Below are 13,625 nucleotides of genomic sequence, written 5' to 3'. Positions count from 1 at the left end.
TCGTTCTGCATTCGATCTCGTCTCCCGTTTTGAGCCACGCTTTTGGGTGACGGTTGTCCAAAATGTTGTCGAAACTTTACCAAGCAAGACACAAAACAAAACAAAATAAAATTGAAGAGAAAAATCACACGACACAGAACAGGACGACTAGTCGAAAATGGTACCCAATCGCACACGCTTCGCTTCATTTTCAACCTGTGCCACGAGCCACGAGCTCCCTTGGTGAGTGGACCATACGGTGACGAAGCATCTGATGATGCAGACGATAATGATGATTATGTTGAGCGACGCTAGAGCAATGATAAGAAGTGCACACACGTACATATAAACAAAAATTACCACCACCGCACTCCAGCGCTCGGCCACACCAAGGGATCAACAAAATGCAACCGAAAACCTGATGCTCGGAGCATTTTGACGCTAATGCAGCGTCCCAGTTTCGTTCAACAGATTTTTCGTGCTTTCTTTCGTGCATTTCGGCCAGCAGCTGCAGAAATTGCAAAGCACCAGAAATGCACCCAGCTGACCCACAGTGCCAGTGTGAATGGTAGTGTGTTTGATCGTGAAAGGGAAAATTTCGTGCCCGGGTTAAAACATCAAAGTAAAACGCTCCCGAAAGCCACGGCTAGCCTGGCATTTGCATCCCTTTTCCGGAAGCTACCCGGTAAAGGACGTGAAGCATATTTCATTACGGAAAATATATTTCTTCACCAGGTTCGGTTGGGCGAAAAACCGTTTGCCTAATTTGGAAGTGGCATTTCGTTAAAAAGGTTCAAACAAGCTGCAACTGACGTTGAACGCTGTGAAAAGAGGTTATGCCGGTTTCTGTGCGAGGTCGCAGAACTTTGTACTTTTCATAAGGCATTTCGGGTTTGTTTTACTCATTGCTGGGTATATTAATACTGCAGCTGAAGTCCGTTTGCGAATTTGCACGTTTCATTTTATTCCATAAAATTATGTTATGAGCTGTAAAATTTACTAAATAACCCAGGACGTAAGTTATTGGCACCTCATTTGTGGTATAGATTTTCCAAATTAATAAACAATTCTCAATTGCGGCTCGCCCTTACTTCAATGAATTGATATTGACTCACTCAAATATTCCACAAATGGATTAATAGCCATTAATGCAGAAATGCATTTTATTAAAATTTATTTCCATTTCATTCCTTCTCGGAAACATCTTCTTCCCGCAAATAAGCGACAGAAGAAAAAAAAGCTCTCGTTCTACGCTGCTTCCGGGCATTGCTCCAAATAAATCACTGCCCATTTCGGAGTGGGAAGTGGGTTTGGGCGCAGTAATAAATAAAAATAATTTGAATTATTCACTCGAAATTCACCCTCGCCCTGGCGATCGCTTGGACCTTCCTCCTTGTGGCCTGTGTTTTTTTGATGCTGTCCGTGGTATGCGCCTGTAAATGTCAACCCCTTAAAACGACCAGTAGATGACCACAACATTGACGAATTGTGCCGGAGATTCGCATCGGAGCGATGGGCTTTACCAAGCACCGTACTTTGGTACAGTTTGGTATCATCAACCAATGGAAGGCCTGGGTTGGAGAAAGAATATTTATTATGACAGAAAATAAATTACACAATATTAATATATGTATTGTGCAACATTTGACTAACGCAATCGGTGTGAGACATCAGCGAAGGGAAAATATTAATTACATTATGTAAGCGAGCGGAGGTTTGGAGCAGCAAACACTTCATCAGTGTTAGCCGTACTGTCAATAATATCTACCATGGTAGCAGCATTATTTTGCTAATGAAATAATTACCACTTTTGTTTCGATTAATTGTCCCATTTTATCAACGAACTGAAAAGTCGAAAGCTCACTCTTGCAGCTTGCCATAGCTGCGTCCATTGCGTCAAGTGCAGTTGAAGTGAAATGAAAAACAAAACACGCACCTCACAAACTAATTGCATTGTATCAAGTAGTGTAATCGAAACAAATTTTATTGATGCAGCGCTTGAAAGCTTTCGGTGCTATAAATATGATAAGCAATATAAATAATTGATTCACGATTCCAACTCGTTGCCCTAGAACTCGACCTCAAAATCGGGCTCGAACTCTTCCTCCTCATCCACCTCTTCCTCACCATCCTCCACGTCTATTCGGTGGTAGCCGTGATGCTGATAGTGCGGTTTATGATGGTGTTGGTGCTCCTTCTTGTAGCGGATCATAATACGAGACCGCTTCAAGCTGTAGTTGAGCCCGCGGAACTCCTTCCAGAACATTCCGGTCAGATCGTGCGAGTACTCCTTCCGGTACGCACCGTTCAAGTTGCTAGAAAGTAAACAGCCCATGTTCAATAACTCCGCTCCACAATTCGTTCAATGCGGGCAAACCCTCCTACCTGTCACCGCACGCCCTGTACCACCAGCCACCGTGATTCTCCTGCGCACAGTTGGTCGGCGATTTGTCATTATCCCGATCGTACGCGGAGAACTTCATGCCCTCCGCATCCTGCAGCGAGTTGCCCGCGTTGCCAATGTAGCCGTGCAGCTTGGCCAGCTTGTAGTCGTCCTTTTCGCCCTCGATGCGGAAGTACTTGTACTTGGCGTACGCAAACTTACCATCAAAGTCTTCCAGCAGTATCAACAGCTCGTACTCCCGGCCCGACATCATCGTGTAGATGTTCTCCAGCCCGAGCCAGTACTCGCCGTACCCGAAGTACCCGAACCCAAGCTTATAGTGCTTCCACGGCCGGAAGAACGTTTCCGACCCATCGAAACGATTCTGAATCACCGTCCATGCGTTCTGGCCAAAGTCCAAGCTGCACAGCACGTACATACTTTTGGTGATGTTCACGTACACCTTGTACACGCCCGTCTTGATGATGCGCCGATCCTGACACGAGCTGTACACGATTTCGTCCTTCTCCTCCAGAGGCGGTGAGTCGGTGGACGTTTTCACCGGTCCTAGCGCTTCCACCAGATTCTCCTTCGTCACCAGCTGCACCACACCGGCCTTTGCTCGGCTGGATTCAATGAGAAAGAAATCGGGTAGAAACATCTCAATCTCTCACCGGAAAGTAGGTCAGTATAATCGCCTATCCAATTGCCCACCTAACCTACCTTAGCTGAAGTGAAATTGCATGCGTTTGATGTTCGAGGAAAGCGATCTGGCTCTCACTGCTCGCAACGTAACCTCCCAGCGTGGTCAAGCTCAGGTCGATGTTCTTCAGCATGTTCTTAATGTTGCGCAGATCTACCTGCACCTGCAGCAGCTTATCAAATGAGCTGACCACCGTCAGCACCTTCTCGCGCAGCTTCTTCATCTTCTGCACAATCACGTCACAGTTGCACTGCTCGTTCTCGTCCTGCAGCCACCGACCGTTCGACTCGAACGGATCGCCAAACCCGTACACCATGTTGTGATGGTGATGATGGCCGCTGTGCTTCTTCTTGTGATGGTGATGGGGCTGGTGATGATGGTGACCGTGGCCGTGACCGTGGTGACTCGACTTGATCGGTTCACCGTGCACGGTCAGCAGCATCGCCATCATCAATAGCAGTACCGCCCCGACCAGGAGCAGCTGTAGTTGCCTCATTTTCGTTCTGTTCCTGAAACACGACTGTCGACCACAGCAGCACGCAACCGAACCGATACCGATACCGACTCAATGCCCAGCTCACCCATACACGGCGAAATGATGCTTTCTAAACTATTCATTTGGCAACTTACCGAATCAACCTGCAAGAACCGTTAGATCGAGCGCTTGAACCAGCAAGGAAGCTTTCGCGGTATACTATAGGAAAAAAACGCAACACAACAGAGCACCACCAACAGGTTTGTCGTTTCGGACGACCCAAATCACGAATGCTAACGTCGATTGCCCAAACCAACCTGCCCACACTTTCTCGTCAGGAGGCGATGTTTGGTCTTGTTTTGCTTATTAACCCGTGTGAATCTATTTCTAGATTTTACGATTCTTCTTCTCTCGCCTTTTCTTCTTGCCGAGTAGCGGAACATCAACCTCACCAACTGATCGTTCAAACATCAAAAGCTCAAATTACAACGCCCAGCCGTATCGAAATCGGATGTCCGCGCTCGCAAAAGAAAGAGAAAGTGTGTGTATGCTGATGATTAAATAGTGTCACCCGAAGGAATCGAAACACCTCGCGATAGCAATTTGTCCCCAAACGGATCGTCGATCCGCAAACATCAACGCGACTAAACTGGTTTCTACGCATCTGAAATCAGCTCGACCCGAGCCACCCGAAAAACCAAAACACAACCACCACAAATCTTTAATTTGCTAATTCTCTTAGTGCCTGCTTTTTTGGGCTAAAGTCTTTTGCAGCTTAGAAAACCAGTTCTACCCTCAGCACCACACATCTGTCGGCAATTTATTATGTTTATCCTAACCCGCACTGGGCAGCCCGCATCGCCGAACGGTCGAACAATTTAATCACTCCGAAATGTAGATTGCTGACGGTGGTTTACATCAATATGCAAATTCAGGCACAAAGCGTGGTCAGCTGTACGCCAAATAGAAGAGAAAAAAATGAAAGGAAGAAAAGGAAACGAGAGAAAGAAAGCGAAAAAAAACAGGCCCATTCAGCATAAATATGGATGACACACAAACCGTTCGGCGGTCGATGCACCGACTTGACGTCAGTGTAGGATTTATGACGCGGTCGTCTTGTTCTATTAAAACTGTCTTTGATATTATGATATAAAAAGATGCTCCTGACCATAATGGCATGTCCGGATGTTAGTCACCAGAACCGTGTCTTTGTGGCATTTCCTTTGAAACATTTCTGTACCAACATCGATACCTGGTAGTTCTTATCAATCTGCTTCATTCTATTCACCCGTTCCACTGCTGTTACTATAAAAACATGCACTACGAAACAAAACCAGCTTCCTTTGCAAACACCGTCGCAATCACACGGTCATCAGGGTGATGAAAAGCTTCCGATACGAACTGCACAGTACAGTACAGTGGCTGCGGTTCGCCGTTTACCAAACCACAGAATGTTGGCAAAACGGATGAAAGGTAGCGCGAGAGAACTGTGCCACGCCACTACAGAATGTCATGAAAAGCGTATCCGTGGTATTTTTACTTTCAGCGAATGCATTTGACGAATCAGATCTATCTCTGCTTACCGGTACCGGTGGGTACCCTTTGATCAGTAGTTGTCGTTTCTTTGCCACATTTCCTGCAAAGCTCAGGCACTGGCGCCAGGGAAAAACATGCCAACCCGTCACGCTACTCCCTCGGGGGGCTGGCTAAATCGTAAGTACATTCGAAAAATTGATATGTGGCTTAATTTCCGGTTGTGTAAAAAAAATCGATGCAGCCTGTTGCTGGAATAGCTGGAGCTCAGAAAAAAGCTCCACTTTCCTAATGGGCATTGGGCGCTGAATGGATGGAACCCATCGGGTACCGGGAAATGACGTGCACGGGCACTACAAAGTACGATGTACAGGAATTTCTTGAGAAAGCCGAAGTGCTCTTACTCACGTTGTTTCTTGGAATGTTTTCTAATTTCTCTTGCTTTAGAAGTCGCTTGCTTTGTTAAGAGTATGAATAAGATTATGAGTGTTTAAAGCAAATCATAACTATGCATTATGGTGGAGGATTAAATTAAATATTCTTTGGGCAGTGAAGTGGCCGAGGCAAAAACAACACCGGTCTTCTCAAGGCAGAATTGGAGTTGAAATCCCATCCGGACAGCTTCTCTAGATGCTACGGTTTAAATCAAGTCACGAGATCTTTCAATGTTCCTGTACCATGATAGAAGAGGGAACGTCTTAAGATACTTTATAGCTTCAGAATGCAAATATTGAAAACAAACAAACACAACTCATAAATAAAGTAAACTTCTTTATATGTCTCTCAACACAATACAGCATACAACCGCTTGAAACATTGTTGAATTCCCCAGCTCGTTGAGACGATCGGACTGCGTCTGGTCTGACAGCTTAAAAAAAAAAAACACACACCCGACGTGAGACGGAAATAACTAATTAAACCTAAATATGCTCAAAAATTGGTACCGGCACGAAAAATATGTTCCTGCATGAGAATCTTCTTCGCCGGGACAAAGCAAAAAAGAACGCTTCATGACTCTCCTTGAAAGCCATGGCGCACTGAAGGCTATGTGCAAGTGGGAAGTTATTCACATTCCAGAACAAAATATAGTGCTACTATCTTGCATCTGCTCAAAGCGGCAAACCTCGGAGCAAAAGTCGTTCCAGCTGTGCTGTGTAGCATGGTAAAGCAGTAGGTCAAAAGTGTCCATTGCTCGGGACGACGTAATTGAATCGCATGCAACCTGGTACGGATAGTCAACTCCTTTCCGAACCGGGAAAAGAGATGTAACCGGGAACAGGAGGCATGAATAGGATTCGCTTATAAAGAGGGCATCCCGTCCAAGGTTCCAGTCCCTGGGTCGTGCTGCGGAGAGCGGATGGCAGAAGCGTGGAATAATTTATCGTGTCATAATAACTGTCGAAAACTGGACGCTTCCTTCATTTTTCCAATGGTTTCCATTGAATGTGGGGGACGGGACTTACTCGAAGGTCCAGACTCTGGATGGGCTCCAAAATGGAGGACCAGTACCGGTAGCATGTAACGAATTTGCATGTTCAGCATTCGCCGAAGGTTTACGGGAACGGTCAGACGATGGCTTCAGCAGGGTGGATGCGATTGGTAAGGCAGGGAGGTTTGCGAGTAGCGGTGCTACATGTACGGTGTTCGAGTTTCCTGACCAATGTCAGGTTCATGGATCGTTGCCGAATGCACACCGCCAAGGAAGTGCTGCTTCATGCGGTGGCATTGGAACAGATTCCATTTATTTTTACATTTGCAACGCTGGACTGGGAAGCACAAAATTCGCATCACCAGAGGGTAGGCAAAGTGCATTAAAATTAATTGATATGAGTCCCAAAATAGTTCACTAACATGTTTAACAATTCCATATCGGTTGATGTATCATCCTGGCGTGCAGATTTATACTTTACAAAAATCTTTTCCTTATTCTTCAGGATATTTCAGGACTTCAGGACCGAAGTAAAAATATTATATCACTTATTTAAAATGAAATCCTCCCTTTATTTAATAATGTTTTAAAAAACATATCCAATTTATATTCCAGCTTACCACAATTTAAAATAACTGTGCTCTTTATCTAAAACCCTCAACCTAATATCTATCACGATTCCGCTTCCCGTTTACTTTGTTATGGCTACCATTTAAGCAAAAGAGCTAGAAAATTCAATCCCATCACTCAGTTCCAACGATAAAACTTCGATTCAACATATTTCTACACGGTTCCGGTTTGACCTAATCGTATGAAACATTGTACCTGATTCGTAAGTCAATCTGAAAAATAGCGTAAAACATGCTGCATGCACAATACTGCACCGTGCACCTTCCACCCGATGGACCGTGCCCTTAATCGATTGCGCTGGCAGAGCTTTTGTTGCAGAAAACTTTGACCAATTGCATTACAGTGCAGCGTGTCTGGCAAAGGAGAAAAATCGGGCAAGACAAACTCCCTCAACCCTTAAGGATGCTGCTTTGTTCGCGTATGCATGGGGCGCATAAAGGGGGGCGAAAAATCGAATCGCCTTCGCATACTTTTTGGGCTATTAAACCACACTGCTACAGGAAGCACTAGACGCTCGAAAATGATTACATAAAGGGATGTAAGTCACAAGACCAGAATGTTTCCATTTCTTCTCTTTTTTTTTGTGGTCCTCTTTCCATACGCCTTCGGTGGCGACCAATTGTCCGCGGTAGGTATTTACCCTTGACGAACAAAGCACACCGTTCGGATTTTGAATCCATTTTCCGATGCCCGCTGATCTTCCCGTTCAGGCGACCACTCCTTAGCCCGACAACGTAAGCAAAATTGTGCTAGAAACGATTCCAACTGCTATTGCTCAGCTGCAACTTTGCTGGAAGAAAGTCCATTCACATCCTCTCAGTAAGATATCAATGCAGGTTTCGTTTTCTTGTTTTTTTCTCTCGCTTTTCAAACGACTTCTTCGGTGTTCTGGCAAACTTTTCCGACGAGCTGCTATTTTTCTGGTGCGACCCCATATCTCGATCGTCGTGGCGTCGTGGTCGATGACAAAAATGGAAGCAACCTCAATACCCACCATTCGCTAGCCCCGGTATGCAGACCGTTTCATTCCGCCGGTCGTCCATCTTGGGAAATAATTTTCCGCCATCCTTATCCACCCAGCACGATCTCTATGCAAAACAGCGTGCGATTGCGCTTGCAGTGAAGCGATAAAGACGATGATACTGTTATTAGGGAAGCGTTTCCCGGGCCGAAAAGGGACACACCGTGAAGAATGTAATGGGATAAAATAATGTCCGACGACGTAATCGCCCTGGTCGTTGTCAGCGCCATTCTGCTCCGGCCACCAGCAGCTCTCGGAGCACACGGGGCCGGGATGATCGTACGGTGGTGGCGTGGCCCTATACATGTGAGCCAGAAGTTTGCAGTAAATAATAGTCAGCTTCTTTTATTTTGGTTTTCCCTCGCAACCACATGCAACACGTTGTGTGTGTGTGTGGACAGTGTAACATGACGGTGCAGCATGGGAGAAGGAAAAGTATCGATAAAGGGAAACATAAAATGGAAAACTATCCCACCACGGGAGTAACAGTTTGATAGGAAATAAATGGTTTTATTGATTTAATTTCTAAAACTTGGTGCTGTGGTAGGAAACCTTAGTGGGAAAACTTTCGATCGGTCGTTAAATTTACACAATTGTGTGATTCGGTGGTCATCGCAAGAGCTGCTGATAGTGGTGAAATCGGTTGCAATGTTTATCGCGAAGACTGTGAATTGCATAACTTTAGGCGAGTTATATTTCATGGCTGGAATATACAGCTGTGTCTTATGCGTTTTTGTAGTAAGCTTCTGATACACTTCATTTGAATGTTTTAGTAACCTAAATTGTATGGCTTAGACCACTGAAATCAAAAGTGCATCGATCCCGGTATCGATCGAACCTCGAACGCATGTAACAGTTTGAAGATTTTATCGACCGATCTCTGTCCCCATAAACACGCTCGGCTAAATGAACGATAAAGTGGGAAATGTAATTTATCCAAAACAATAACAACTCCATCACAGCAACGTTCCACCGTCCGTACTGCACTGCGCTCAACGTTACTGCGCTCAACAACTCTCCAAACACTGTCGAGATGTTCCTTCGGAATTGGTGCCGCAGCTCGAATTGTATCTCATGTCCGCAAGAAAGCAGTAGCAGCTTCTTCTAGTCAACTCAAACAGCAGGATTTAAGGACGATTACTAGGACGATGGCAGCACGATGGCACGAGATATGCCGGTCAGAAGATGCACCGGATGAGATTATCGGGCTCAACACTTCGCAGCGACACCGAGCAACAGGCACCGGAGGCATCGCCGGCGAGGGATGGCAACCCGGTCGGTTGAGTGTAATTGAATATTTGATGCATTAACGCCCAGCTTCGATTGCGATGGGGAGCGTTAGTTTATTGATCGATGCTGTTTAGTTTTGACGGCTCGTTTGGTGTAAAGCGTCGAACCGGTTGTGAGTGAGTAACTCTTCAGTGAGGCAGTCGGTGAAGGTTGAAGGTTGCATATTATACGGGAAACCGAGAATTGTTTGATGCAATTCAATGGACGTTTGTTTCGTAACATATTTTCTCAAGAATTGATGGTCGTGTGAAAACAATTTCCACGTTAAATACATTCTGTTATTTTTCAACACTTATTTTGGGGACCTACCTTTACCTCACGAATATGATTAGTGTTGAGTTGTGAGCTACTAGAAGGGAAGGCTTCACCTCCAGTTCACTGAGGTCATTGTCATTTCATCTCGGAGAAAGGGATTCAAGGAACCTTTGAACTGGGCCCCTTGGAACATGCTTTTCGGACTAGGCTCCTTGAAAAGGTAATAGGCTTCTTGGAGTAAATCTCTTGGATTAAAGGGTCCAAGAAGTCTAGGTCTTTTAGACTAGGACTCAAGAACTATACCCTTTGGATAAGGCTTTTTGGAATAGGCTCCTTATACAAGACCCCTTACGAAAGGCCTCTCGAAACACGTCCCTTTGACTAGAGCCCTTACATTAGGGTCTTTGGAGCAGGTTTCTTGAACTAGTCACCTTTAACTAGGACCCTTGGAGCTGTTCGCCCTCACGAGGTAGCCCTTTGACCCCAAGAGGTCAAACTGTTCACACTCTTCAAACTGTTCGCCCTCAGTGAGCGCGGAACTACCGGATGCCCTCACCTCTCACGTGTTAGCGTGCAGCTGCCCTCTCTGAGCTGCTTGACACAACACAAGACAACACAGAACGTTTCTTTGTGACACACTTAACAGCGTTCCTTTCAACAAAATCGCGCCAACAAGCGCGCCATTTTCAACGAGAAGAATGCTTAGTGCTCTTTTAATTTGACTTCCAACTTGTGCCGGATGTTAGACATGCCGGAAACCGCACCGGGAGGGAATAAACATATCTGCCACACCAACACAAATGTAAACCCGCTACGTTTCGCTTACAGTGTGCTGCTTTAGCTTTACAACCACGTGCAGACAAACTAATAAAAGCTCGGAATGTTTAAAATTAATCTGAGTAATCGTGCTTGGTCGATTCGTTCGTCGGGAGTGCTGTAGGACGAGCTGGGGTGAACATTTTCCTGGGAACTTACAATGTCAGCTTATGTTTTCATATAAGTGAGGCGAGCACTGTACCCATAACCTGCCCAAGGTGTACAAGGATTGGAAAATGGGATAAAACTAGAAGATTTCTAAAACTAGAGTCTGTAAAAAAATAAAAGTAAATGTTAAAGATCAACGTATACTTTGTTGATAAAATAATCTTTTACAAAGCGTAATTTTGAGATGAATACAGTAAAAGTGTATGTTTGCTCACAAAGTTGTGGAATAACTCAAACCAGCCCCATCGAACGGGCTTGTAATGGCAATGCATTCATCCTAATACTCTAACAATTATTCCTGGACGTCGTAATTATCTCCCATTTAAAAACCCCATCACCGATAATTTCCGGACACCATCAGCAACAGTAGCGCAAGTGCCTGACCGTGTGTGGTTCAAACTCGTACTACAAACTACTAGGGTGGAACATTTAATTGCTTCGGCCTACCAGCCGTAATCCCAACGTCCGGACCTCCTGACCGAGCGTATAAGCTCCTTCTGCTGCTGCCCCTTACCCAACTCATCCACCCCGGAAGCATGATGAAGCCAATAAGACGGAAGCTGGTTGATGAACTAGCTGCGGAAGCGCACCTGAATCCAACGTAAGCGAGAAGTGCTAATGATCTTATTTTCCGGCCCGAAAAGCGAAACGGACCGGAATAACTGTAATTAAAATATTCTTTCTCCCTCTGGTGCCTTCTCCTGGGGCCAGTATTTATTGCTCCCCCCCGGTTGTAAGTATTTATTTATGGTGCATGAGGTTCGAAGCTTACGGCCTGTGGATGTCCAGCGGTACATGGGTTTTGTTTTTATTTCGCAATTCTTTTTATAATGCCGGTAAACGAATAAACTGGTGATGAATATAAATTGTTCACCATAGTCAGGTGTGACGTAAATGGTTTTCTTCTCTCCTGCACCAAATCATAAAAGGAGTCCAACGATTCCCAGTAGAAGGCCCCACAGTTTCATTTAAGCTTTGCCCTATGTTTACAGTCAAATTAAATACAGTTGATCGTATTTTTTCTCAGCCTCAAGTTGGCACACTGCACGAACTAAAACGTCATTATTATGTTTGTGCTTTTTTTTTTGCTTATCGAAACAGTGTCTGTATATCCTCGGAAAAGCCTTTCATCGAACGGTTGCCTTCGATGTCTGGTAAAAGTGTCCCTTTTGTGCCACAACACAACACGACGCTCTCGATTATCTACGGATCGTAAAATTAATTATTGCAGCATAAATCAATCATTCATGGTATTCCTAATTCATCATTCGGTTGGCTGTGCGTTGGCTGCTCTCATTATCATTTTACTGTCCAGATTCATATTTACCATCCCATCCATCCGCACAGTGGGCCACCCTTAGCTAATGAGCTGTTCGTGCTGTTGAGAACTTAAAAGAAATCGTTACGAAGTGATGGATAAAAAGCACAATACAAACACAACAAAAAACTGTCCCCTAACGAGACCCAACATGCACCGGGCGCCGAAAGCGCCCAGTATCGGTCGCTCGCATCGTACCGATCGCCCGTCAATAAGCCGTGCCTCGGGCTAATCAATCTGGGACGCACCATGTAAAAAAACCTTCTGGTCTGCAACCGGCTCTAATAAAGTTATTATGTCTCCTAATGAAAATGGGCTAACCGAATGGGTGTCCAGATAGCATCTGCTTTGGGTCGTAGTTTATGTGCTCCATTAGAGTGTGTTTGCTGAAAAGTTACTGCCTAGACACCCGTGTGGCACAGTTGGCACATTACGCACCAGATCGCTCGGTCAAGATTGGGGCCCGATTGTTGTTGAGTGCTTTGATTGCGTTGGGCTGCCCCGATCCTGGTGCCTGCTGTATCGTAGTATCGGTTGGCGTCAGACGTGCACGAATGATGGGAGTGGATTTTCGATTCATAAATCATGCAATGATTACTGATGTTGATCCAGTGGGCGGGAGCATTGGCATACACAGCGGTGCCTACGCTGGGTTAAGATTTATAACAGAAGAATACAACTCGAAGCAGTAATTAATTCAGGAACCGCTGTGATCGGGGTGATAATGCTCGGAAAAGGATAATTGAAGAGTCCTTAAAGCTTTAATCTTCTACCTACCTTTATGTTACTTCCCGAAATGAATTTAAATTATTTTATGGCAGTACAAGAACAAATTTAACTTAAACAATTAATGGTATTATTGATCCTTTATGTCAAATCAATGATGGAAAAGATGTAATGGATTTTTTTCATTGCGTACCTCAACGATGAAAGATGACACACGGGTCGTTACTACCTTTTTCTGGCTGTTAAACACATTTTTTCTCACGATCCCAACATTAATACCGTTACGCTGAATGTAACAAAAATTCTATCTGCATTCGTTACGCTAGGGATCCCATATACGTGTCCGCGCTACGTTAATATTTAGCATAAACCATGTTCCTGCTAATTGAACTTTCATAATTAATAAGTTTCGATAATGAATTACTTCATAAGTAGCGTAACAAGCGTTGGGCAAATTTATCTCGCAACCCTACCCCATGTAGCTGTAAGCTCGCACAGCACCCGAGCAGTATGCAGCCCGCGTTCAGCGGGATTTGTTTTACGATCCACAAGTCCCGAATCTCTATCCTTTATCAAACCCAACCAAAGCGAGTCATTATTCGACCCCGAAGGGTACACGTGCAAAGATATAATTTTCACCCACCAAAGCCCTGTGCAGTGCGTGCCCTCCACGGCGCAGTTGCTTATTATTCATCAGGTGTGCTGCTCTGCTACGTACACCTAGTACGCCGTCCGTCAGTCTCATAAGCATCATTACTAGCGGAAATCTTTCCACAATTTCGTAAGCCCGCACCGAAAGTGTGTGCAAACCAACAAACAAAACTCTCTACAAAGAAATGCGATTAAAATATTATGTTTATTTATATTAGCATAATTCATGCGATATTAACCACACAGCC

The 13,625-nt window shown here is 44.8% G+C and overlaps 1 protein-coding gene across 1 annotated transcript; it reads right to left on the bottom strand.

The window, feature by feature from the left end:
* Positions 1 to 1,927: 1,927 nt before the first annotated feature.
* On the bottom strand, positions 1,928 to 4,786 carry LOC118505501 (angiopoietin-related protein 1-like). Its single transcript, XM_036041362.1, has 3 exons — positions 3,086 to 4,786; positions 2,365 to 2,988; positions 1,928 to 2,294 (listed from the first exon to the last, which is right to left on the bottom strand). Exons 1-3 carry the CDS (start codon positions 3,559 to 3,561, stop codon positions 2,048 to 2,050), a joined length of 1,347 nt encoding a protein of 448 aa, XP_035897255.1. The 5' UTR covers positions 3,562 to 4,786; the 3' UTR covers positions 1,928 to 2,047.
* Positions 4,787 to 13,625: the final 8,839 nt, after the last annotated feature.

Source organism: Anopheles stephensi, chromosome 2 (assembly GCF_013141755.1).
Source record: "Anopheles stephensi strain Indian chromosome 2, UCI_ANSTEP_V1.0, whole genome shotgun sequence".
NCBI classification, from domain to species: Eukaryota; Metazoa; Arthropoda; class Insecta; order Diptera; family Culicidae; genus Anopheles; species Anopheles stephensi.
Note: the sequence above shows the minus strand (reverse complement) of the source record. Positions and strands in the feature narration are given on the sequence as shown.

What these genes read in the sequence shown, in the direction of transcription:
- LOC118505501 (XM_036041362.1), bottom strand. Translation starts at nt 3,561, where the DNA reads ATGAGGCAACTACAGCTGCTCCTGGTCGGGGCGGTACTGCTATTGATG. An exon ending in GCAATTTCACTTCAGCTAAG is followed by an intron (nt 2,989 to 3,085) that starts GTAGGTTAGGTG and finishes CATTGAATCCAG; the next exon opens with CCGAGCAAAGGCCGGTGTGG. An exon ending in TACAGGGCGTGCGGTGACAG is followed by an intron (nt 2,295 to 2,364) that starts GTAGGAGGGTTT and finishes TTTACTTTCTAG; the next exon opens with CAACTTGAACGGTGCGTACC.